The 24,903-nt window shown below is 35.9% G+C and overlaps 6 protein-coding genes across 8 annotated transcripts; 4 read left to right on the forward strand and 2 right to left on the reverse strand.

Moving 5' to 3' along the window:
* Positions 1–603: 603 nt before the first annotated feature.
* Positions 604–5,680, forward strand: LOC103851889 (DNA topoisomerase 1 alpha). The gene is made up of 16 exons (XM_009128763.3): positions 604–822; positions 1,085–2,527; positions 2,667–2,861; positions 2,974–3,054; positions 3,126–3,185; positions 3,288–3,382; positions 3,472–3,628; positions 3,723–3,848; positions 3,965–4,045; positions 4,144–4,234; positions 4,320–4,453; positions 4,554–4,622; positions 4,716–4,805; positions 4,903–5,006; positions 5,111–5,279; positions 5,362–5,680. The coding sequence occupies exons 2-16, from the start codon at positions 1,103–1,105 to the stop codon at positions 5,428–5,430; spliced, it is 2,946 nt and encodes a 981-aa protein (XP_009127011.1). The 5' UTR covers positions 604–822; positions 1,085–1,102; the 3' UTR covers positions 5,431–5,680.
* Positions 5,681–5,793: 113 nt separating this feature from the next.
* Positions 5,794–7,156, forward strand: LOC103851890 (V-type proton ATPase subunit e1). 2 transcript variants are annotated; one of them, XM_009128764.3, is made up of 4 exons: positions 5,794–5,981; positions 6,081–6,186; positions 6,588–6,635; positions 6,834–7,156. In XM_009128764.3, the coding sequence occupies exons 2-4, from the start codon at positions 6,089–6,091 to the stop codon at positions 6,898–6,900; spliced, it is 213 nt and encodes a 70-aa protein (XP_009127012.1). In that variant the 5' UTR covers positions 5,794–5,981; positions 6,081–6,088; the 3' UTR covers positions 6,901–7,156. The 2 variants fall into 2 exon arrangements, with proteins under 2 accessions (XP_009127012.1, XP_033139655.1); XM_033283764.1 differs by having other exon boundaries at positions 5,848–5,992; positions 6,087–6,186.
* Positions 7,157–7,226: 70 nt separating this feature from the next.
* On the forward strand, positions 7,227–9,219 carry LOC103851891 (cell division protein FtsZ homolog 1, chloroplastic-like). Its single transcript, XM_009128765.3, is given in 7 exon segments — positions 7,227–7,399; positions 7,401–7,640; positions 7,741–7,840; positions 7,929–8,158; positions 8,235–8,402; positions 8,484–8,717; positions 8,807–9,219. Coding segments are annotated over 7 exon segments (1,284 nt in total). The 5' UTR covers positions 7,227–7,363; the 3' UTR covers positions 9,083–9,219.
* On the forward strand, positions 7,637–22,959 carry LOC103851894 (GTP-binding nuclear protein Ran-3). Its single transcript, XM_009128770.3, has 9 exons — positions 7,637–7,669; positions 21,136–21,162; positions 21,243–21,312; positions 21,597–21,653; positions 21,742–21,859; positions 22,050–22,139; positions 22,222–22,401; positions 22,495–22,572; positions 22,672–22,959. The coding sequence occupies exons 2-9, from the start codon at positions 21,160–21,162 to the stop codon at positions 22,739–22,741; spliced, it is 666 nt and encodes a 221-aa protein (XP_009127018.1). The 5' UTR covers positions 7,637–7,669; positions 21,136–21,159; the 3' UTR covers positions 22,742–22,959.
* On the reverse strand, positions 9,923–13,725 carry LOC103851892 (65-kDa microtubule-associated protein 1). 2 transcript variants are annotated; one of them, XM_009128767.3, is made up of 6 exons: positions 13,479–13,725; positions 13,164–13,257; positions 12,859–13,065; positions 11,853–12,788; positions 10,667–10,754; positions 9,923–10,576 (listed from the first exon to the last, which is right to left on the reverse strand). In XM_009128767.3, exons 2-6 carry the CDS (start codon positions 13,233–13,235, stop codon positions 10,116–10,118), a joined length of 1,764 nt encoding a protein of 587 aa, XP_009127015.1. In that variant the 5' UTR covers positions 13,236–13,257; positions 13,479–13,725; the 3' UTR covers positions 9,923–10,115. The 2 variants fall into 2 exon arrangements, with proteins under 2 accessions (XP_009127015.1, XP_018512433.1); XM_018656917.2 differs by having other exon boundaries at positions 13,164–13,259; positions 13,484–13,688.
* LOC103851893 (trigger factor-like protein TIG, Chloroplastic) lies at positions 15,227–18,040 on the reverse strand. Its single transcript, XM_009128769.3, has 12 exons — positions 17,648–18,040; positions 17,477–17,560; positions 17,264–17,392; positions 16,920–17,192; positions 16,758–16,848; positions 16,508–16,662; positions 16,336–16,428; positions 16,168–16,260; positions 15,991–16,071; positions 15,762–15,911; positions 15,575–15,670; positions 15,227–15,480 (listed from the first exon to the last, which is right to left on the reverse strand). Exons 1-12 carry the CDS (start codon positions 17,954–17,956, stop codon positions 15,403–15,405), a joined length of 1,632 nt encoding a protein of 543 aa, XP_009127017.1. The 5' UTR covers positions 17,957–18,040; the 3' UTR covers positions 15,227–15,402.
* Positions 22,960–24,903: the final 1,944 nt, after the last annotated feature.

A 24,903-nucleotide genomic window follows, 5' to 3' on the forward strand; every position in this document is an offset into this window, starting at 1 on the left:
AGAATTTTGTTTTCTTCTTTTCAAAGTGGTTTACTCAAATATGCTTCACAATTTAATAAAAGATAATTTTCTCAAAACATCGAAATGAATTGTTTTCACCAAGAAATTATATAAAAAGAAAAAGACCAAAAAAAATTTCATTAAAAAGTGAAAGATTCTTCCATCTTGTAACTGTACATACATAAAAATAATTATTTTAATAAAAATAAGTTTTTCAATATTCTTAAATAATGTGTTTTGTCAATCCAAATTTTTTTAATTAATTTTTCGATTTTTTTCAAAAAAAAATTTTCAAATTTTTTTTCTTTCAAATTTTTGTTTTGAATCCGAAAAATTCTTTCCAAAACTATTTGTAAAAATTATTTTAACTTTTAACTATTAGTTTTAAAAAAAACCTAAACCACACCCTTTAATTTTAAAATTTTTTGATGTCATCCTATAAATTTTTTTTTTAGCAAACTAACCAATGATTGATTTACACGTCTATGGACAAAATTAATCTATATTTTTATGTTATATATTTTTATAATGGATTCTGGCAAAAAGAAAAAAGAAGTTGGTGGCGGTCAGAGTAAAAAATCTCTGGCGGTATACTTCAAACCGGAACAGTGAAGCGGTAAAATGAAAAAGATTTGGCGCGACTGAATACGACGTCGTTGAAACGAAAACCCTCAAGCGGTAGAACTCTCTAACCTGTCGAGAGTCTCCTCATGCCTTAGTCTGTGCGGCGTCTGGAACGAGAGAAACCACCAGAGCACAGGAGAGAAACCAAGGAGATAGATATAGGCTTCCCTCTACAATCTCTTCAATCTCTAGAAGAAGGTATCTTCCTCAATCCAACGCTTACCCTCCCAAATTTGAATCCGATTCAGCTCAATTTTCATCATCATCCAGAAATTAGGGTTTCGTGTACGGATTTGGGGATTTTTCGATTTGTGTTGTTATCCAGTTATGTCTTCATCTAATCATGATGTAGTGAAACATGCGCGTTAGTTACGATGCTTGTAGTCGTGTAATGTTGTTTGTGTGTCTTTCATTTTTGGAAACCTCTGACATTTTTGTTGTTGTTTTGCTTCTTGTTCAGACGTTGTTCCATCCAGACATGGATACCGAAACTGTTTCAAACGCTGTGATAGAGAATGAGTGTGTAGAGGACAGCGATGATGATAAGCCTATCGGGTTCAAGAGGACAAGTGGTGTTGTTTCTAATTCGAATCAGTCAAAATCCAATACTCAGAGAAACAATGCAGTGTCTCCTTTGAAGTCTCCTGTGACGACCCCTAATGGAACCACTCCTTCCAATAAAACTTCTGCTATGACATCTTCTTCTAAAGCTTCACCAGCAAAGTCATCGTTGCAGAATGAAGAGGACAGCGATGATGACAAGCCTATCGTGTTCAAGAGGACTAGTGTTGCATCTAATTCAAAATCCAGTACTCAGAAGAGCAACGCAGTGTCTTCCACCAAGGTGTTACCTTTGAAGTCTCCTGTGACTGGCCCAAATGGTACCACTCCTTTGAATAAAACTTCTTCTTCTAAAGCTTCACCAGCAAAGCCACCATTGAGGAATGATACTACGCCCTCTGCTGTTAAGGGTAAGAGCCAGTTAAAGAATGATCAGTCTGAATGTAAAAGCGAGCGTGAGGATTCGGAGGATGAGAGACCTTTAAGTTCTATACTATCTGGGAACTCCAGTCGCTCAAATAAAGGGCCAGCCTCTTCGAAGCAGGTTTCTTCACCGCAGCCAGAGAAAAAGAATACTGCCGGTCGACCTCTTGGTGGAGCAAATAGAGTCGTAAAAGACGAGTCAGATGATGAAAAACCAATCTCGTCAGTGTTCCAAAAGAAGACTGGCAGTAGTGGGATGTCAGGTAGCAAAAAGGTCTCCAGTGATGAAAAGAAACCTTTGACGAAAAAGCTGCATCAGAATGGTTCTGCAGTTAAGAGCGAAGTGCCGGATTGTAAAGTCTCAGGTAAGAGACCTCTGGAGAAGAATCATCCTGCAAATGAATCTTCCTTGAAGAAGCCCAAGGTCTCAGCTTCAAGTACATCAGGGAAGATGAAACAAGAATCTGTTAAAACAGAGAGTTCTGCTGATAAGGGAAGGGTTTTGGTTTCACCTACAGCCAAGAGAGCGAAACCAGTATCTACCAAGGAAGATGTCTCTGATGACGATGACGATGTTCCAATATCCAAGAGACTCAAATCAGAGTCCTCCAGCAGTAAAGTATCAGCTGCAAAGCCTAAAGCAGTAAAAGGAAGTTCTACATCAGCTGCAAAGACGAAAGTAACAAAAGTGGTTTCTCCTCCGTCCAGGTCCAGGACAGTGAACAAAAACTCCAAGAAAGTAACGAAGGATTCGAAATATTCCTCGTCTTCCAAATCTTCACCTTCCTCTAGTGATGGGCAAACGAAGTGGACGACCTTGGAGCACAACGGAGTAATTTTTCCGCCTCCGTATAAGCCGCACGGCATCAAGATTTTGTACAAGGGGAAGCCAGTCGACCTAACAATCGAACAAGAAGAGGTTATCCTCTCCACCCATACCCTCAATTATACTGATTATATAAATATTTTGTGGTTCATCTTAATATCCTGTGTGCTTTTCTTCTGTTATGCCAATAAGGCATTATCTTCCACGCTGACTATATGTCGATGATATGTAGGTTGCAACAATGTTTGCAGTGATGAAAGAGACGGACTATTACACTAAACCGCAATTTAGGGAGAATTTTTGGAATGACTGGCGAAAACTGCTTGGGAAGAAGCATGTGATACAGAAGTTAGATGATTGTGACTTCACTCCCATATATGAGTGGCATTTGAGAGAGAAAGAGAAGAAGAAACAAATGAGCACAGAGGTAGTTAGAAATATATTTTTTTCTTGCCGTGGTTTTCCTTGGTTCTGTTATTGTATTGCATTGGTGCCGCAGAACTGGTTTTCTTATTGTTGATTTTTTTTAATCTGAACAGGAGAAAAAAGCTTTGAAAGAAGAAAAACTGAAGCTAGAGGAGAAATATATGTGGGCTGTTGTTGACGGTGTAAAAGAGAAGGTGATTTCCCCATAGCGTTGTCATTGTTCCCAAGTCAGAGTTCCTTGCTCAGACTTCTGTTTATCTTTCAGGTTGGTAATTTCAGAGTTGAACCGCCTGGGCTCTTCAGAGGCCGTGGAGAGCATCCCAAGGTTATTCCCCTTTCTTAGAGACTTGTTTTTGTGATCATTATACCTTGAAGTTGTGGGTTTGGATGGCTTAAATTAAGGCATGGTCTATTCTGTTTTTTTCAGATGGGAAAATTAAAGAAGCGTATCCATCCATCTGATATCACCATGAATATTGGGAAAGGTGTTCCTGTTCCAGAATGTCCGATCCCTGGTGAAAAGTATTGTGTTTTTTCCCCATGGTTTTCCTCCAAAAGAAAAAAGCACTATATAATGATAATACTAAGCTATGAGAGATGTGATTCTGCAGATGGAAAGACGTAAAGCATGACAACACAGTCACGTGGCTAGCTTTCTGGAATGATCCCATTAACCCAAAAGAATTCAAGTATGTGTTTTTGGCAGCTAGCAGTGCCATGAAAGGGCTGAGCGACAAGGAGAAGTATGAGAAAGCCAGAAATCTCACGGTAAATCAATCAGCTTTCATTGTTTTTTGAAGCTTGTGCTTACGCTATTACTGTTTCTCTCTTTTAAGCAACATATTTTTTTCTCTAACTGCAGAACCACATAGACAGTATAAGAGCAACTTACACGAAGAATTTCACATCCAAGGATGTTGCAAAGAAGCAAATTGCCGTTGCTACTTATCTCATTGATAAACTGGCACTCAGGGCTGGAAATGAGAAGGTAAATGTTGATTTAATATTTTGCAAATTGAAAAAAAAGAAGATATTCAGCAAATAATTGAAGCGTAACCTGAATGTTTTCTTAAGAAAGCTCATATTCTATCTCTTGATTTGTAGGATGATGATGAGGCAGACACTGTTGGTTGTTGTACATTGAAGGTTGGAAATGTGGAATGTATTCCTCCAAATCAAATAAAGGTATTAAATCAAATAAGTTGTTTTCATACAACGAGAAAGAATACGCTACTGAGGCAAAAAGACCTATTATCTCACTCATTTCTCCCTTTGCATCTCAGTTTGACTTTCTCGGTAAAGATTCAATCCGGTATGAGAACACAGTCGTGGTTGAGCCTCTTGTTTACAAGGCCATTGGACAATTCCAGGCTGGTGAGTTATGGACTGGACTTTGTATTTATCATACGTAATTTTTTCCGTGATTGAACCAACTAACTGGCTTTTTTGTTCCATTCAGGAAAATCCAAAGAGGATGATCTATTTGATGAGTTAGACACAAGCAAATTGAATGCTCATCTTAAAGAGCTTGTACCTGGTCTCACAGCTAAAGTGTTCCGTACATATAATGCTTCATTCACATTGGATGAACAGGTATGTTCACAGTCGTGTTCCCTTTTAATGTGTATTCATATTTCTCCATTTCCCTTAGAATTTTTCACTAACTATATTCTGTTTTAATGTGTGTTAACAGTTGAATGAAAAGATGGGAGCTGGAGATGTTACTCAGAAAGTAGTAGTTTATCAGCAAGCAAACAAGAAGGTAAGTGATTGTTCATTCTCCTGGTGATTTTAAGTTCTGTACATAACCTATGTGTCAGATTCATGAAATACTTACTCTTCAACACTATTTCAGGTTGCCATAATCTGTAATCATCAGCGTGCTGTTTCAAAGTCACACAGTGCACAAATCGAAAAACTGGATGCGAAATTGAAAGAACTCCAGGTAAACAGTTTTTTTCCTGTAAGCTTTTGATAACTTTTTGAAGTTTCTTCTCGGTTCATTATATGCCTTCTGTTTTTTTTTTTGGGTAATTCCGCAGAATGGTCTTGGAGAGCTCAGAACCAATCTCAAGCGAGCTAAAGAGGGGAAACCACCAGTGGAAGGTTCTGATGGAAAGAAGCCAAGAAACTTAGATCCAAACGCGTAACATAAACCTCCCCTCTTTACTTGTGGACAGATTTGTCTAGATATCTATTTCTGTCTTTAAACATTTACGCCCTGCCCCTGTGAATGATGTAATAATGCAGGTGGGAGAAGAAGATAGCTCAACAGGAAGTAAAGATAGAGAAGATGAAACGAGACATGCAAACAAAAGAGGACTTGAAAACAGTGGCGCTTGGCACGTCTAAGATAAATTACCTGGATCCTAGGATAACGGTGGCATGGTGCAAACGTAATGAAGTACCAATCGAAAAGGTAAAAGCTTTTCTTAAACTCTCAAATATGTCCTCTTCTGTCCTTGCTAAAAAAAACTTAAATCTTGTTTTCATTGTGGTAGATATTCACCAAGTCTCTACTGGAGAAGTTTTCATGGGCAATGGATGCAGAACCAAGCTTCAGATTCTAGTTATTGCTGGAGGTAAAGAGAAGCTTTCTGAGTTGGGGCAAGTATGGTTGTGAAAGGCATTGGAGAGCAAAGGAAGTGAATAAGATTAAGAGCAAAGAGGAAAAACCGGCCTTTGTTTTAGATATTTATACCCAAAAAAAAAAACTCAAGCTGTTGTTAATTTTAATTACGTAACTTTCATTTTTACCATTTTCACCGTGACTTGAATGTTATGTTACTTTTTTAGATGATAGAAAATTTGATGAAAATAGTTTTTGTTTTTGCATAATTACTTATGATTTTGTTCGAAATTGAGTAGGTTTGTTTCTCTTTCATAATAATGAATTTACATTAAGAAGCTTTGAAAATGAGCTCCAAAAAGGTAAAAAAATAATAATTTACCGTATTTGACTTTAACCGAAGGAACATAAGAAGGATAAAAAAAGGTTAGATTGGGCTATATTTGTTTGGCCCTCACAACATCGCGCGGATCCAAATCCAGATCATACCAAGGAAGAAGAAGAAGAGACGCACCATCTTCCATCTCCAAGAGGGAGCTTTCATTTGAATCTGTGAGATCTCAGACACTTTCTCATCTGGCTGCCCAAGGGTGGCTTTAACTGTTGTCGATTAGAATCACGTGTGATTAATTAATTAATCTTGGCCTGCAGGAATTGAGATGGGATTCCTAATAACAAGCCTAATCTTCGTGGTCGTTGGGATAATTGCTTCTTTGTGCGTTCGAATCTGCTTCGCTAGAGGCCCTTCCACAAATCTGTATGTTCCTTTCCTTTCCTCCTCCTCTTTTGATTTTGCATTTGTCAATGTTAACTTGATTGATTGATGCATCAAAATATTAGATTGGTTTCCCAGAATTTGGTGTCACGTGAAAGATCAAATAGTGTAATCTAGAATTGGTATTATGAATTATAAAATGATTCATTGACTTTTGAATAATCTCTTAGTTTCTTTGAATTTGGATCCTTCTTGTGATGATTGATAGAAAACCACGAGAGTACTAGTGACGAGATAGTATTTGTCACAATTTGCATTCTGAATCTCTTGATTGCCTTTACTTTTTATTCTTTAAGATTTAAAGCTTTGTTATGTAATCTTTTTTCCCTGTAACCATGTTTTGCATCTTGTAAATATTTCTGATATTTGTTTGTCTGATTCAGGCTTCACTTTACCTTGGTCATTACTGCGACTGTCTGCTGTTGGATGATGTAAGTTTTATGTTTCAAACACACACACTTTCTTTTTTTTTCCTTTTGTTGCTTGCTAGCAGTTTACAGCCATTGTTCCTCCTTTCTCTCTAGCATAAACACACACTCTTCTGGTAGTTTAGCTCGATACTACGTTGCTTGGTCTGACCAAGTTGGTCACATTTATCTTACATTTGTTTGTCTGTGGGATTGTGGTAGGTGGGCGATTGTATACATTGCGCAGATGAATCCTCTGATTGTCCCAATCCTAAGCGAAACAGAGTAAAATAGTCTACTCGGACTAAAACTAGAGAAAGCTATGCTCAATTCCGGATTGGCTACCTTCTTCTATTTGGATCCTTGTTGTGTATCTTCAATCTTTTAAACGGTTTGTAATTCTTTATCTTGGTGGTGTGAACAAATCGAAAAACTTGTTGTCTCTGTATTATTGAAAATTTTCCTTGTATTCTCAGTCAGTTCCCAAAACAGCTGAGATACTCAGAACAATGTATTGTTTGATGAAATAATGTCTTTGACACGTCCTTGATCATTTAATTGTTTGGTTTCTGCTGCTATTTTCATTTCAAGTCTTCTATCATCATCAAGCATTGCAATTTCCACGCGAAACGGCGTCGTTAGAGTGATTCTTGAGAAAAAGGGACCACTCCATCTCTTCGAACCAACACTGAGATGTTCTCTTCATACTAAAACCCTAAAAACCTCATCTTTTTGCTATACGGTGACCAAAAATGGCGATTACGCCGTTGGCTCAGCTCAACGAGTTAACGAATAACGATCTCTTCCTCGTCCTCCTCATTTCTCGCGAATTCGATATCCAATTCGTTGCATAGCAGCTTCACGAGTACGAGAATCAGCGGCTTCACGAAACGAAGAAGCGATTCAAAGTCCAAGTCTTTGCGGCTGAGATGCTCCTTCTCTCCGATGGAGACCGCGAAGATTAAGGTCGTTGGTGTCGGCGGTGGCGGTAACAACGCCGTCAATCGCATGATTTCCAGCGGCTTGCAGGTCCCTCTCTCTCTCTCTCTCCTCTCGAAGAAAGAAACAAATCAATTTCATCCTTTTTGCTTCGAAAGATCCCATTTTGATTCGTCCTGTTTGATGACAGAGTGTTGATTTCTATGCGATAAACACGGACTCTCAAGCTCTGCTTCAGTCTTCTGCACAAACCCCTCTTCAAATTGGAGAGCTTTTAACTCGTGGCCTTGGTTTAGTCTAGACTAAGCAACGTGTATCCTTTATATGTTAAAAGATGTGACCTTTTTGAGTGTTGACACTCTCTGTTAACTAACGCAGGTACTGGTGGGAACCCGCTTCTAGGAGAACAAGCTGCTGAAGAATCTAAAGATGCTATTGCTAATGCTCTCAAAGGATCTGACCTTGTTTTCATTACTGCTGGTATGGGTGGTGGCACTGGCTCTGGTGCTGCTCCTGTCGTTGCTCAGATTTCAAAGGAAGCTGGTTATTTGACTGTTGGTGTTGTTACCTATCCTTTTAGCTTCGAAGGTCGTAAAAGATCTTTGCAGGTATATATATATGTCTTGACTCACCGTTTCTTGTTTTAAATGTCATGTTATGACTAATTGTGTTTTGACTCTCTAGGCGTTGGAAGCTATTGAGAAGCTGCAGAAGAACGTTGATACTCTTATTGTGATTCCAAATGATCGTCTGCTAGATATTGCTGATGAGCAGACACCTCTTCAGGACGCTTTTCTTCTTGCGGATGATGTTTTGCGTCAAGGAGTTCAAGGAATCTCTGATATTATTACTGTGAGTTCCTGTCTTTGTAAAGCTCTTACAAGTTGGTTTGATGAGAATGTTCACTGATTGTATCTGTTGTTCCTTTTTCAGATACCTGGACTGGTCAATGTAGATTTTGCGGATGTGAAGGCGGTTATGAAAGACTCTGGAACTGCAATGCTTGGGGTAGGTGTTTCCTGCGGCAAGAACCGAGCACAAGAAGCAGCTGAGCAAGCCACTTTGGCTCCATTGATTGGATCATCCATACAGTCAGCTACTGGTGTCGTCTACAACATCACCGGCGGAAAAGACATTACTTTGCAGGAAGTGAACCGAGTATCTCAGGTGCGGAAATCTTGATTCAGTTCAGTTTGGGATATTGTATTACACAATCCACAGGCTTGTCATGTGTTGGTGGGGGGTTGCTTTTGCAGGTGGTGACAAGTTTGGCAGACCCATCAGCCAACATCATATTTGGAGCTGTTGTGGATGATCGTTACACTGGAGAGATTCATGTAACGATAATCGCCACGGGCTTCTCACAGTCTTTCCAGAAGACTCTTCTGAGTGATCCAAGAGCAGCTAAACTCGTGGACAAAATGGGATCATCAGGTCAACAAGAGAACAAAGGAATGTCTCTGCCTCACCAGAGGCAGTCTCCTGCAAGTATCAACACCAAACCATCCTCTCCCCGTAGACTTTTCTTCTAGCATTTTATTTTGTTTGCCTTTTTCGTTTTTAAGCAGATTCCTTTATCGAAAGTGTAATGATCTTCAGGCTCAAATATCATTTGCTTATGAGTTTGCTACAAATTGTCTCTAAATCAAAGCTAACCTATCAATCTCAATCTCATGTTAATGCATAACTTGCACGCAAATCATATATACAACCGCTATGCGCACAGACAAGATTAGTAAGCAGTTGTGCTCATCTATAAATGGAGCTATATGATCATATTAGATACACTAAACATAGTATCTAAACAATAAACAAAGCAATAATAGCCTATGCTTATACATGTGTCTAACATTAATGTAACCGAAGGCTTGGATCTCTACATCAACAGCATCCCCAAAAACTAGATCGAATCTTTGTTTTCTACTGTGGCTTTGTCATTAATAATCATATATGAGGCTCTAGGACCACTAGAAGGAATAGACAATTCACCATAGCTAGCAGGACAGTGCCGGTCCAACATTCTCATTTTTTTCTTGATGCCCTAAGCTCATTTAAAATTTTATGCCTTTGTTATTTATATAAAAAAAAAATTATGCTCTATATACAACTAAATTTTTTGCTTAAAATATGATGCCCTAAACGGTCGGTTACCTCGCTTATGCTCGAGACCGGCCCCAGGACGGCCTGAAGTGGACTCTCCTCCTTTAAGCGCTCATGTCAGCCACCTTTCAAGTAGCATACTTATTACCAGCGCGTAAACTCATCACCACTGACATAACTTCTCAAGGTACTCACCAGGTTTCAGTTGAGATTTATCAGGACTCGGGCCAAATCTCTAAAGAAAATGTATGCAGTTTTGGCGGTGTTCCTGCCACAGTCTCAACAAGATACTTTCTGATATTCCATGGCAAACAACATTAACAAAACATACACATACGCATTCTACTACACAATTCTACTCACAAACATCTTTTTGTCTTCTCTCAGGTGTTTCACAGAACCCTCTCTCAGCCTAAAACAACTCACAAACAGAAAGAAAGCTACAGATATATTCCTTTCTCATCTTCACGGTGAAGCTGAAACTTGATCTGCAGCACCAGAAACCGGAGACGAAGCAGCAGCTTCCTCTTTCGAAATGGCAACATAGTTCGCAGGAGCAGCCGGCTTATTGAGACTCTCCCTTCTCCCTCCTTCTTTCGCAACAGACCTGCTTCCATTCTGGTTTGCATTCAAAGATAAACGCCGGTTGGCTCCTCCGTTGTTAGCTCGTGTCCCCACAGGTTTCTTAGCACTGACTGGTCTTGCTGCAGTGCTTGGCCTTGTGCTAAACGCAGAGTCTTGCTCTACGTGTGGCTGTTCTTGAACCTTCTTTTGCTCCCTCAGCCTCCGTTTCTCATCTTCTCGTTCTTGCCTGAGCATACCGTACTCATCCAACATAGCTAGCAGAGGAACACCATCGTATGCAAAGGACATGCTGTGTTCCTCTTCCCAAGCTCGGATCTTGGCGACCAATGTGTCAACCATGGCTTTTCCACAACAAACAAGAAAGATTCCAATTAAGATATGAATATCAATCAGAGAGAATGTTTAACTTTGAGTTCTTCTTCTAGACATACTAGGAATCTTGCTAACCAGAATCCTGGCTTTCTCAGCTCTCTTGAGATTCAAATGAGCTCCTCTGCTTGAACTGTACCTGTTGTGATCCTGTTCTCACAAATCAAAAACCATGGAAAGAAAAAACTCAAGATCCAATTTAATGTTATTGTCTTATGTCAGGTAGTTTGGGCCGGGTAGTGGTAGTTCGGTTCGACCAAAATCTCGCCGAACTGAACCGGAAAAACTTCGGTTCGATATTCCGATAGTTCAACTTTCTTTTTTTTTTTACCAAAACTAACCGAAGTTTTTTGTTTCGATTATCTGTTAGGTTGAAAATTTGGTTGAAAATTCGGGTATTTTGGTTAATTTCGGTTAATTTTAGTTAAATTTAGTTACTTTGGTTTAAAATTTTGAGTTACTTAGGTTCAAAATTTGTTAGCAAATTTTGTTTATTTTGTTTATTTATTTTTATTTTTTTTAAAGGGCAATTGTCAATAATAGCACCTTTGAAGTTTATGTCTCAAAAATAGCACTAGAAGGAGAAAGTCACAAAAATGACATTCATTAAAAGGTAAAATATCCCTAATACCCTTGGTTTAAAATTAAATAAACAAACAAAAATAAAAAAAATAAAAAAAAATGAAAAAAAGAAATTTTGTTTATAGTTTCAGATTATATGTTTTCAGATCCGAAATTTTTATTATTTTTTTTTGAAATTTTTTTTTTATTTTTTTTTTTCAAATTTTCTTTTTATAATTTAAAAATACTTTTTGAAACTGTTTTTTAAAATTTTTATTGTTTATTTTAGTATTTAGTATTTATTTTTTATAAAATTTTAAACCCTAATTCCAAAACCCCACCCCTTAACTCTAAATCCTAATGTTTGGATTAATTAACCCAAGGGGTATAAGTGTATATTTACTTCTTTAATGAAACCTATTTTTGTGACTTTGAGTCTTGAGTGCTACTTTGGGAACAAAAACTTGGTTTAGTGCTATTTTAGTCTTTTCTCTTTTTTAAATCTTGAAAGACTTAACTAACGATTAACCGAAAATCAAAGTTTTTTTATAAACCTGCTAAATCGAACCGAACTTCTCACCGAACTAACCAAAATTTTTGTTCGGTTTGGTTTAAAATCCCAGGCCTACTAGTCTAATGATTCATCACAATGTGTGACTGAGAAAGAAAAAAAAAGCAAAGCATTACCCGGTTGTAGTCTTCTAACCAGCTCTCTTCCTCACACGCAGACATCCATTTCTCAACTCTGTCCAATACATCCTTCCTACTAACCGCTTCTTCTCTAGCCTTAGCTATCTGACTATCCATATCCGCCAACAACTCAGTATGCTCCACGTTCCCAGCATCAATCAGCGACATGATCCTCTCGCGAGCCGACTCAGGGTTTATCTCCACGTGCGCACGAGCGTATATCTCCTCTAGCTCTGACTGTTTCTTGAATGCAATCTCCTTCATTCTGCTGGCTTTCAGCTGGTCAAGCCTGTCCACTTCCACCTCAGCCTGGTTGATCAGATCACGTGCGAGAGCGCCTGGCGAAGTGACGTCATCTACTGAAGATGAAATGTTGCACGTGACGTGGTTGAAAAGATCCCTTTCTTCATCAGGAGTGTCCATCAGGTTCCAAAGATCAACCAGCTGAGTGGCAAGCTCTTGAAGCTTTCGAAGTCTTTGCTTCTTGTCATCTTCAAGAGTCAGAACGGTTTTAGACAACATTGAGAGAGTGTCGTTGCTAATGCTCTTGGCTTGGACAGCTGTTTCTTCATCTAAGCTGGGGTGAACTTGTGTCACGGTGGTTAAGAAGTCCAAAGCGAGAACGGCGCATAGATCATGGACAGTGCTCACAAACTCGAGCACTTTGTGAAGCCTGTCGCTCTTCTCTTTCTGAAGCTCTTGGAGTTGGCTGTGGAAAGAGTCTAGTTTCTTGAGAGACAAGTCAGATTCGTCGACTATAGGAGGAAGCTGGTTGTTACTCAAACCACCAGCAATCTCTCCGGAGATCTTCTGGATTTGTGATTGCACATCGGAGAAGGCTCTGACTCTCTCTTCTTTCTGTTGCCAGAGTTGTTCGAGAGCTGGTGCTATAGCAGCAAGCTGTTCTTTAATCGTTCCAGAAGACTTATCTGGCTGCAATAGAAGATATAACTCAATTACATATTCAACTTCTAAACTTGGGACAAGAAAGAAAGAGACTTACAATGCCATTAGCAAAGGTTTTTTCTCCAAGAGAGGTAGTGAGGCTGGAGAGTTCAGCGTTAGCATCAGACAAGGTCTGAAGAAGCTCGGCGCGGGACTTGGCAGCTTGTTCAACTTTACGCTTGTAAACATCGAGACACTCTTGCTCTATCTGAAGAAGCATCTTGTCTCGTTGCTCATCGCTCTCACCAACTTCATCCCATATTTCCTGTTTTTAAAACAATAATGTTGTTCATGCCATAACAAGAATTGAGTAAAAGCCATGCAACAACTTGGGTAGGAGATGGTTGAGAGAGAGATTTTGACCTGCAACTTTTGGAGTAAAGTACCACAAGTAATCTCCCCGAGATGAGGACTTTGAGCATCTGTGATCGCCATTGTCAAGAACTCAGAAGGTTTCCTGCAGAACAGAAAAGAAAAACAAATGCCAGTTAGAGACTAGAAGAACTAAACTAAGAGCTAAATGGTACACAGAACTTCACAGTGATTAACGGACATTTCTAAAAATATATTAGATTTTTTACTAAATAATATAGCAGAGCAAGCTCGGAGCAAAACAATCAAACAGCATTGGATGATGAAACCAAAGCAATCAAAACAAAAACATCAAACTGATCAAACCTAATAATAGTACAAGAAAAGGGGTGTTCTTGTAGATCTGAAGCTGTGTGACGACAATATAAACTCAAAATACTATTGAGAGAAAATCTTTGAGCAAATGATGATGGAGGAAATCTATCTACGGATGGATGGAATGGAGAGGTGCAAGAGACGGAGTGGTGCTGTTGGGACCCACACTTCTTTGTATTGTTTACGATGGAAATTTTATCACACCCCTTGTTTTTCGGCTTTATTACAAAACATGACACTGCCTTCCACTCTACCTTGACTTAAGGTACTTTTTGCTTGTTTAACCAAACCAGTTACTTTAGTTTTTTTTCTCCCTTTCTTAGATTCTCATAAATAAAAATTGGTCTATGTAATTTTCAAACTTTTATAAATTTAAGGATTTAAATTAATATGTATCATTTTCTTTTAATTTATATATTTGTATTTCTAAATCAGTTTATAACAATGTAATAGAAATTATTCGGTAATATATATAAGGGAATTTGTGGTCTATAGCCCAAAATGATAGTTTAGTGATGAATCTCTGTAAATCCATTGTTTGTGGAAGTAATTAGTGAAATCACCTGATTATTAATGGTCTTCTTATTGCCGTAAAAGTTGAGGCAATATTTAAAAAATTGAGGCAATTTTTAAATGTACGCAATTAAAAAATTGAAAGTTAAATGTATCTTTTTTTAATGGAAGCGAACTCCACTAACCCGACACTACAAACAACAATACACAAAAAACAATAAACACTAATAATGTAAAAAATTATAAGAGTGAAAATTAAAACGTAATGTAAAAATTTATTTATTACTGAGCAAAAAATAAGCAAATCAAATAAACTTACAAAGCAAAATAAATTGAAAACCACACATGCGTACACCATCAAATGAAAAACTATGACATACTTAACGAGTCGAGTAATACCAAGAACCTCGATCGCATTCAGTATGGTGCTCAAAAACTACTAGAAAGACTATGATGAAAGTAACTACACGAGGTTAGATAGTATGTATACCGAGACAGCTGAAATTTCTGAGAAATGTAAGCAAGAAGAAAAATGTGTTTAGAAACTTTTCATTATTATGTTAATGTATTGTTGTGTTATTAATTAATGTAGTTTTAATTTATAAATTAAAGTGTTTGTTCTTCATTTGCTTTACTTTATAAATTAATGTGATTAATTTATAAATTAAAGTGTTTGTTCTTTGTTTGCTTTAATTTATAAATTAATGTATTTTTAATTTTTAAAATATTTATGAAAATGATTATTATTTAAAAATAAATTTGAAAGGTGATATTAAATCGTCAAACATCTATAAATAACTCTGTCGAAATATGATTACCAAACCTTTTATAATTGGGGAGATGATGTTAGTAGTTTGTACTAAGATTGGTGAAGTAGAAATGATGTTCTTAAAAATCATTTATTGCAATCACTGTTTTAGAGTATCTCTAAAAGCATCCTTAAAGTCTTAAATATAAAATTTTGTGCATTCCAAAAACAACCATAAAACTTTAAATTTTAAGGTTTTGAATAATAAAACTTCAAATATAAAGTTTTACTGTTCAACATTTTATATTTGAGGTTCAATATAAAATTTTGTTTTTGGAGATAAACAATTTCAAACCTTAAATTTAAGTTTTTGCCAAATCTTAAAATAAAATTATTTTTGGAGATACTCTTTAACATTATAAACAGTTGTCAAATTTATGTTATACAAAATCATCATTTTAAAAAGTGAAAAATTACAAAAACAAAAAGCATTATATTCAGAATAATTCATTGCAACTAGTAAAAACAATAAGTCTTACAAACAATCATCGAAAATAGTAAAAAGGTCTTTCTCATGACAAAATAATCATAACTCAAAATAAAATGCTCGTGAAAAATAGAACATGTAGATCATTCATACATTACTTATGCTAATCAACGAATAATGTATTGAATTTCAGCTCGTTCTTTCAGCCACTCTAGCACTTTTGCTCCTTCTAAAATCTCTTGTACCTAAACCACCAATTCAACAAGAACCTCTCTCTCTCTCAGTTATCTTATAGTTAAAAGGAAAATGATAAATACTTAGATTCAAGAGAGTACTAACCTGATCTTTCACACGTTCCTCATCGTACTCTTGTTTATGTTTCTTGAACTCTGTGACCGAGTTCTCCACTTCTTTCACTAGTTCATCTGTTGAGAACTGCATTCAAGTTTTTTAAACAACGTCTTGTTACTAATTTTTTCTTTGTTGCTATCTCCGAGACAACAAGAGTATAAGCATATAAAAGTACCTCTAAGTTTTCACGCTTGAAGATATCTCCAACAGCTAGATTCTGCTTGATTATGTTGGTAATGCTCTCTCTTTGAGTTTCTAGAAACTCATTCACTGATTTTTGACTTGAAAGAGAAGCCAATTGATCTTCTGTGAGTTTCATGTTACCCTACAGCACCATGTCATTGAACATTAAGCATCTTAGTGACAGTAAAAGAGAGTAAGAGATATAGAGTTAAAACGCTTGCCTGAATCTCTAGAAGCCTAGCTCCATAAAACTGTCTTCCTTGTTCCTCAAATAAAGACTGAGGAATCTCTACTTCAACCATCTAAACAATAAAAAGAAGCAATTGACAATTTTTTCAATCACACAAGATCAACATTGTTAATGGTTCAAAAAGCTTTATGAAATTAAATAAGTTGACCTTTCTTATCTGTTCAAGAATGGCGTTGTCTGTTGCTTGCTCCTTGGCTTCCTCCTCCATCTCTTGGCATCTTTTAGTCAGAGTTTCTTCAACCTGTTCACTTTTTTTTCTTTAGAGAACTACAGTGAGAGAATAAAATCTTTTTGGTTAAATCTCTGTGTTCATTACCTCCTTCAAGGTGGTGCATCCGGGAAGCAACTTATCAGCAAGTGAATCATCTAAAGTTGGTAAATCTCTGTAGAATAGTTCCTTACAGTCAACCTGAAGAAAACAGACAAGGTTTAACACATCTAATGGTATCACCTTTGTCTCCATGTCTTGTAAAAGCAGAAGAACTCACAGTGAACTGAGCACGTTGGCCACGGAGGGTTTCTTGCTTCCATGATTCAGGAAACACAAGCGAGAATGACTTTGATTCCCCAGCTTTAATTCCTAAGATTGAATCAAGGAATCCAGGAAGCAATCTGTTCCCTTCTTCTGTATCAAAATGAAAACCTGCACACATTATAACCACACCTCTCATCAGTCATTTGCAAAACAAAACAAAAAGATGGTTTTGAATGAAGTAAAAGATAATGGCTCTGTTGAACCTTTGCTTTCAGCATCAGGAATAGCTTCACCCGTTGATCCATCCTCGTCTATAGTTGTAGCAGATATATCAATCACCGCAAGATCTCCCACCTGCACGGTTTTCAATGATTCAACGAGTGTGATTCATAACCAATACAAGCACATGTCATGCATTCAGTTACCTCTAGACCTCGGTCAGTGACAATCTTCAAAGCGCCAAGGGACTTGTACTTCTGTCTAAGCTGTCTTTCACAAGCTTTCTTTGCGTCAATCTCATCTCCTAATTCAACAACGACCTTCATATCTTTATACCCATTCTCAGGATTCCATTTCAGCTCAGGCACCACATCAACAACCACCTCGTAACTGAGAGTCTTGAGCTGAGAATAAGCCTTCTCCATCTCCGGAAAGCTGCTTACTATCTGAATCGAGTCTTTTAAAGCCTTTCCAGTCACCTACACAAAAAGCCAAACATCAAAGGGACTAAACATCATAATCGAGAACTAAAGAAATAAAAGTTACTTACAGACTCCATGGCGTGAGGAAGTGTTCTTTTCAAGATAGATTCAACAGTAGCTCTCAAAACGTATGGCCTCCCAACGAAACCAACGATGATATTCTCTGGAACTCTCTTCCCAGGACGGAACCCAGGAACCTAGTTTTATTCAATAACAACAAGCATTTCATTACAATGGAACTGGTTTTTTAAGTTCTTGTCTTGATTCAGACATTTTTTTACCTTTGCCATTTTCATGAACTCGGTCAGGACTCTCTGGTAACAATCTTCACAGACAACTGCTGGAACGTCCACACTCAGTTTCACCTAAAATTTCAGACAAAACTACTCAATGACACACACACAAATGTTCCAACAAAAAGACAAAAAAAAAACTTGAAGTCTCTCTCTTACACTTGAATTCGGCGCTGGAGTCTCCTTGACCTGAAGCTCAGCGGGGAGCTTGTCTTCCTTTACGCTCGGTTCAACCGCCGGAGCGGCCTTGGTTGACGCCGCTGATCGCCGGACTCCTCCACCACCGCTGCCAATTTTCTTGGCGGCACAAGAAAGCTCCAAGGGCTTGATTGGTTTCTTCAAAAGCCTACCGTTGAATCTTAGCAGAGAGCAACCATCACGAGAGAGGAACAAGCTATCGGATTGGAAGAGACGTCGTGTTGAAGATGAATGAAAAGGATTAATCGAGCTGATAACGCAGAGCTCCATTTTCGCTGACTCTCTCTCTCTCACTCAGAGATTGAAGAAAGAGCTTTTTTGAAGCGCCACTTCTTGAAGATAAAGCTGCGTTAATTTACATCTATATCCTTTAAACAGACAGAGGCCCTCTGAAACGCTGTGTTTTATCTACCCATTTATTATAAATATCAACCCATAGAAATTAATACAAATATATACAACTACATACAAACTATATACAGTAAAACCTCTATAAATTAATAATGTTGGGACTTTAGAATTTTATTAATTTACAGAGATATTAATTTACCAAAGTTTCTTTTTTTAGATTGTATTCATTTTTTTGAATATTTTTTATTATAAAACATAAAATATTTGACTTTTATATTGTTTAATTGTCTTATTTGGTATATATTTTTATGTTATTACGTGATTTTCGATATAACTTTACTAAATATTATCAAAATATAATAAAATGTTAAGAAAAATAGATGTATTTTCATCGTGAATATAAAATCAATAATATAGTGTTTAGTTTGTACTTATATAAAAATATATATAGATATATTCTTAACTTATGATTTTAATGGAACTATATATTTACATGGAAGTTTTAAAAATATTATTATCTTACTATTTTATCGATTTCTATCATATTTTACAGCGGTCCGAATTGGGACGGACAAAATTTATTAATTTATAAAAATTATTAATTTATAGAGTATTAATTTATAGATATTCTACTGTACAAACTTTTGAAATGAATAGCCCGCAGTTTATGAACATCATTTTTGATGATAGATCAAAGACTATTTTCAATTTATTTCTACTTTATAATAGTATATAGAGGTAATTTTACCTTTTCCCAAAATGGATATTGATGTTTTCTTTTATGTCTAAGAAATGAAATAGCCTTACTCTATTTATATCCAAACCTTATAATGAATTCCACTACAATATAGAAATAATATTTGAATAAATCAGAATGGTCAAATTATATGGTCTCGATTTTGAAAAAAACGATTACTTACAGTAGATTTGTTTAATAAAAAACAGTAATTGAAACATTTTTTAATAAACTGTAACTGAATCATTACAATAAAAGTGTTGAAAAAATTATACAATAAGGTAGATTAAACATAAAATCTTTCAACATGTTGAATAAAAAAAATTGGAAACACCAATACCACATGTTATGTTATTATTGTTTGTCCAAAGTCTTAGATTTCTTTTTCACCTTTATTATGTAAAACTATTTTTCTATAGTAAAATTAATTTAATTTTAAATTATATATATAAAAATATATCATTTATACACTATAGATAGAGATTAATTTACGTACTTTAGATATATAAAAATAAATGTCTTTCAATATTTTTTGAAATAAATCACAGTAGCTCTTTTAATAATATATAACCATAAGAATAAAACATAAAGGAAAACAAGTATATAAAATAAAAATAGTGAGATATACTATTGAATTTTATTAAGAAAATCGTAATAAATTATAAAATTTGAATGTATGTGAGATGGAATAAGGAGGAGATGATGTACCATGTTAAAGGATAAGAACTAAAATACTGAATGTAAAGAGTATTGTGGATAATTTAAGGAATGTTTATTATGGAGCATTGGTCAATAAGAATCTTGTAAATACACATCATCAAAGGCACTTTCATAAACATCATAGACTAGTCATTGTTATCTTTTTATCCCAACTGATGAAGATTGAGACTAATACAATACATCATTTTTTCCACAAAACTGTAGCATTAACCAAACTACAAACTCTAACCTATTCACCAATTTTTCCAAGATATCCAACTATTCATAAAAATACAATGCATAGAATGGCATGGCGAAATCATGTTCCAATTAGTATGATTTTACTAACAGCTGATACTAATTATACAACCAAACTAAAAGGTTAAACATATATAAAATGAATATGAAAAAAATTACAAGTGGAGAAAACAAGCTGAGGTTGGCACGGTTCATTGATATTATGGTCTTGTTGTTGACATTGGAGAAGGTGAGGTCGGGGTAGTATGGTTCATTTCGTTTTAGTGCACAAATTAATGGTTTTTCTATCCCAGTTTGGATCGCTGCACGACAGTTCGTAGAATTCATCATGAGATTTGGTCAGGTTGAGAGAGAGAAAAAGAGAGAGCTTTGAATGTTTATAAATTAACTTGCCAACCTCATTATTTATGATACAAATTGAGGTTTATAATATTAATGCAAATACATATGAGTTATTAATTAATACATACACAAATGTTATTTATTCTAAACATATTATTTATATTTTAAACACTCACTTGAGATATATGTTATAATATTCTGTTTGATGGTATACACATGTGTGGTTTTCAATTTTTTTTGTTTTGTAAGTTTATTTTATTTGCTCAATATTTGTTTATTTTTTGCTCAAAGATAAATTATTATTCATGTTATGTGTTAACTTTCATTCTTATATTTTTTTTTAATCTATTGGTGTTTTCTTTTTTCATATTGTCGTTTGTAGTGTTAAGTTTGTGAAGCTAGCTTCATTTTAAATAGCATATATTTAACTTTCATTTTTTAAAATCACATGCATTTAATCTATTAAAATATGTATTTATATAGGATACACCATACCTTATCTATTTAAAAGTTTATTTGACGAAATTGACAAATAAAAAAATAAATACGTTAATGCTAGTAACTTATATTTCTACAATACAAACAAATAAATATGTAAGTAGTTTTTGTTCCAAAAGAACAAATTTATAAACAGTATAAACAGGAGCACATCAAATAATGTTTGAGCTATATTTATTAAAAAAAAAATTATAAATCGTTTAAGGACTTTTTTAAAGTGTTACAAAAGATAAATTAAATTATAAAAGTAAACTCGCGAGTAGCGCCAATATAAATTCTAGTGTATAAAGTATGTTATGTCAAAATAAAGTAAAATAAATTCATGTTTTTTTTTTCACTTTACAGGCTCCCACTCTCCCGGATCCAGCTCAAGAAAAACAATGAGGCCGCGCGGGAACACGGCTATGGATTAGGAAAATTATTTGGGCCCGGATCCGGACCTGGATCCAGTTGTCGAAAACCGGGTTAGAGAGCATTTGCGTTAATCCTAAGCGGCGGAACTCTCTCTCACAACACTCTCTTTAAAAACCCTCTCTCTCACAAAATCCTCAAGTCGCTTCTTTCGATCTCCTCAGCTTCAGTTTCATCGATGGTAAGTACCTCCGTCTCTCGCCTTATATTCTGATCTCTACGGAGTGTACACTCTCTTCCATCGTTTTTTTGTTTTCTCAGGCTTTACCGAACCAGCAAACCGTTGATTACCCTAGCTTCAAGCTCGTCATCGTTGGTGATGGAGGCACAGGTACCTTCCTCCTAGCTCAGTTTCAGCTAGCGTTTTATGATAAGCAGCTCAATTCCGATTAGAAACTGCTAGATTATCTCTTAGAGTCTGTTGATTTTGTTACTTAGCTATGCTTTGTGATTCGTCCATCAAGATCAGAAACGCCTTCCTTCGATAACTTGATCAATTCATTCGAGATTAGAGCGTGCTACTTGATTAATACATGTTTGTGATGACTCCATCTATTTCCAACAGTGGAATGCATCTGGCTGGCTATATTGTTAATCTTGTGATTATATGCACAGGGAAAACCACATTTGTCAAGAGACATCTTACTGGAGAGTTTGAGAAGAAGTATGAACGTAAGCACGGACTTTATGTTCCTCTAGTGTAACCCTTTTATTCACGACTTTACCCATTCTGATTCTTTCTTTCTTTGTGTCATTGCAGCTACTATTGGTGTCGAGGTTCACCCTTTAGATTTCTTCACTAACTGTGGCAAGATCCGGTTCTACTGTTGGGATACTGCTGGACAAGAGAAGTTTGGTGGTTTAAGGGATGGATACTAGTAAGTAGATTTCTTACTTCCTTCCTTCTGATATATATCAATAGTCAAGAATCTTCTAGTGAATTGTGAATGGCAAAATGAGAAGCTAGTATGATATTAGTTGATCTGATTCTCCTGTTGCAATTAGTTTGTTTGCTTGCATTGGCCATGATACAAACTTTGTTTTTTTTTTGTGTGTGTGGTGTTGCAGCATCCATGGGCAATGTGCTGTCATCATGTTTGATGTCACAGCACGTCTGACATACAAGAATGTACCAACATGGCACCGTGATCTTTGCAGGTATGAACACACAGAAGCTAAACTTTTATTCTGGCAAATTGCTAAACGTAAATGTGATGTCTTCAATTTTGTGTACGTGCAGGGTCTGTGAAAACATCCCGATTGTACTCTGCGGGAACAAAGTTGATGTGAAGAACAGGCAAGTGAAGGCCAAGCAGGTGACATTCCACAGGAAGAAGAATCTCCAGTATTACGAGATCTCTGCCAAGAGCAACTACAATTTCGAGAAGCCATTCTTGTACCTTGCTAGGAAACTCGCCGGGTAAATTAACAGTTTTGACCCTGAGCTGTACTTTCGTTCGTGGGGTATAAAACTAAAAAGATGGATAAAGAGTTGATTTTCTAAATGTTTCAGGGACCCTAACCTTCACTTTGTGGAATCACCTGCCCTTGCTCCCCCAGAAGTACAGATTGACATGGCTGCTCAGCAACAGTAAGCTTTCTAAACCTCACTTTTATCTTATTACCATTGCTGAGTTTTTGATGCTAGGTTTCTTTCTTGTTCACTAAGAATTTTTTTATATAATTGTAGGCACGAGGCGGAGCTTGCAGCCGCAGCAAGTCAGCCACTCCCTGATGACGATGATGACACGTTCGAGTAGAGAGAGAGAGAGACAAACTATTGTCATTTCTTCTTGTTTGTTTCTTTTCCTTTTTTTTTCTGGTGGAGCTATTTCTATTTGTGTTTGTATTCTTCAGGATATGAAGTTTGAAAATCGACGTTTGCGATGGCACTAGTAATTTCCCGGTTGGAGTCTTTCTAATAGACGTAGTCGATGAGCAAAAGCCAAGCGTTCTTATAAAGTAGTACCTTTCTTTTCTTCCTGGCAACCCTTTTTCTTATTAAGAACACCAAGTTATTATCTCTCTATTAACTCTTGCGAACTTTGCCATTAACGAAAGCAAACTACGAGATAGATATTTAAATATATAACCCATTGGCTTGGACATTTCATTTGTCTTGTATCATAGAGTTACCTTCTGTGATACACAGTCTGGTTACCTTCTGTTATACACAGTGGTTTGTAGCTTATGTGATATGCACACAGTCTGCAGTCAGTCGGTTTGATCATTGAGGATCCTTGAATTTGTTGGATGCCTTTTTCTACTGAAGAAGGACCATCTTATTCTTCTCTCCAGCCTTACGCACCAAAGTAATAACCTCGTATCCTACGATATCAACACACGATCCATCACCTAACTTTATCTTCAGTTTGGTGTTTATATTCAAACTCAAAAAGAACTCCTTGTTTTCCATCATGTGATTGGTGTTCCATTATCTAAATACCAAAAATTTGCATTGCCTTTGTCGATATCAAAATTCTTGGGAATTACCTTATCTTCATTTAAGAACACCACTTCGTGAACATAGAAAGCGTCAACCTCTTGTGTCTTGTTTAGGTTGGTTTCTTGATTCCTTGCTGACTTCTTGGGATAGATAATTGTATAGTGACGCAACTTGTCACATCTCCAACATATCACCTTCAAACGATCCTTCTTCGATTTTTTGTCTTCGGTGTGTGACATACACACAGTCTTCACTCGGTTTGATCATTGAGGATCCTCGAATTTGTTGGATGCCTTTTCTTACTAAAGAAGGACCATCATATTCTTCAGGTCGGATATATAGATTATGTCTTTGAGTGCTTTCTTCTCTCCAGTCTTTCATACGAAAGTAACAATCCCTTTCCTACGATATCAACATACGATCCATCACCAAATTTCACCTTTCCTTTGGTGTTTAGATTCAAACTCAAAAAAAACTCATTGTTTCTCGTCATGTGATTGCTTGTTTCCCTTTGTCTTTGTCTTTGTCTTTGTCGATATCGATGGCGATGGGGGAAGAGGAAATTTTCAACTACTCAAATCTACTCATTAAAACATGATCAATCTATATATTCTCTTCTATCTTTTATTCTTTTATTGAAAAGAGTTTCATCTATGATGGATTAATGGTTAATTTTTCTCTTTTCTAATCTACCATTACAATCTTCCGCTTTAGTCTCTATGATTATGATCGATAACAAGAAATTCAACTCAATTATGTTTAATCAAGTATCAAGTGGTAAGAAATTATCTTAACCGCTTTACTCTGGAAACAAATACCATGGAGACCACCATGGTATATCATCGTCATGAGTATGGAAGTGATGCAACCACAAAGGTATTTAAAGTTTTTGAAGATTACAATTCAAAATATTTATGGGTGGTTCTTCACTGGAGATGCAATTTCCTTGTTGTATAGCAATGTGGTTAGCATCGTTGAATATTGTCAGTTCCAGTTTCAATTTTTTTTTTGAGAAAATCAATAGATTGAATTTTTTTTCAAAGAATATCTATAAATCCTATTTGGAATCTAGTCAATGTTATACAACAAATAAATTTTTGAAAAAGAATATTGAATATCTTCAAAAAAAAAGATAACCAAATGGTATTGCATTAAAAAAAGCAAGATGGATGCGATGAAAATTTCTTCAGATTTTAATCTTTGTATTTGTATTGTAATGTTTTTAATCTTATTTTTTTCAATTGATTGTATTTCTATTATTTTCTATAATTTCATTGTAATTTTACATTTTATTTAAGTAAAATAGTTGTGAGAAAAATAATAATAATAATAAATAAAGCGAGATTAGCAACGGAAATACCATAAGTTTTTTTTCGTCACAAAAAAAACATGTGCCTTAAACGATAACTGTTTTCATGTTCTTTTTTCATTACTTGTCATTTAAATTAGAACTATTTTTGAAATATTAAATTTAAA

This window comes from Brassica rapa, chromosome A02 (genome assembly GCF_000309985.2).
Source record: "Brassica rapa cultivar Chiifu-401-42 chromosome A02, CAAS_Brap_v3.01, whole genome shotgun sequence".
NCBI classification, from domain to species: Eukaryota; Viridiplantae; Streptophyta; class Magnoliopsida; order Brassicales; family Brassicaceae; genus Brassica; species Brassica rapa.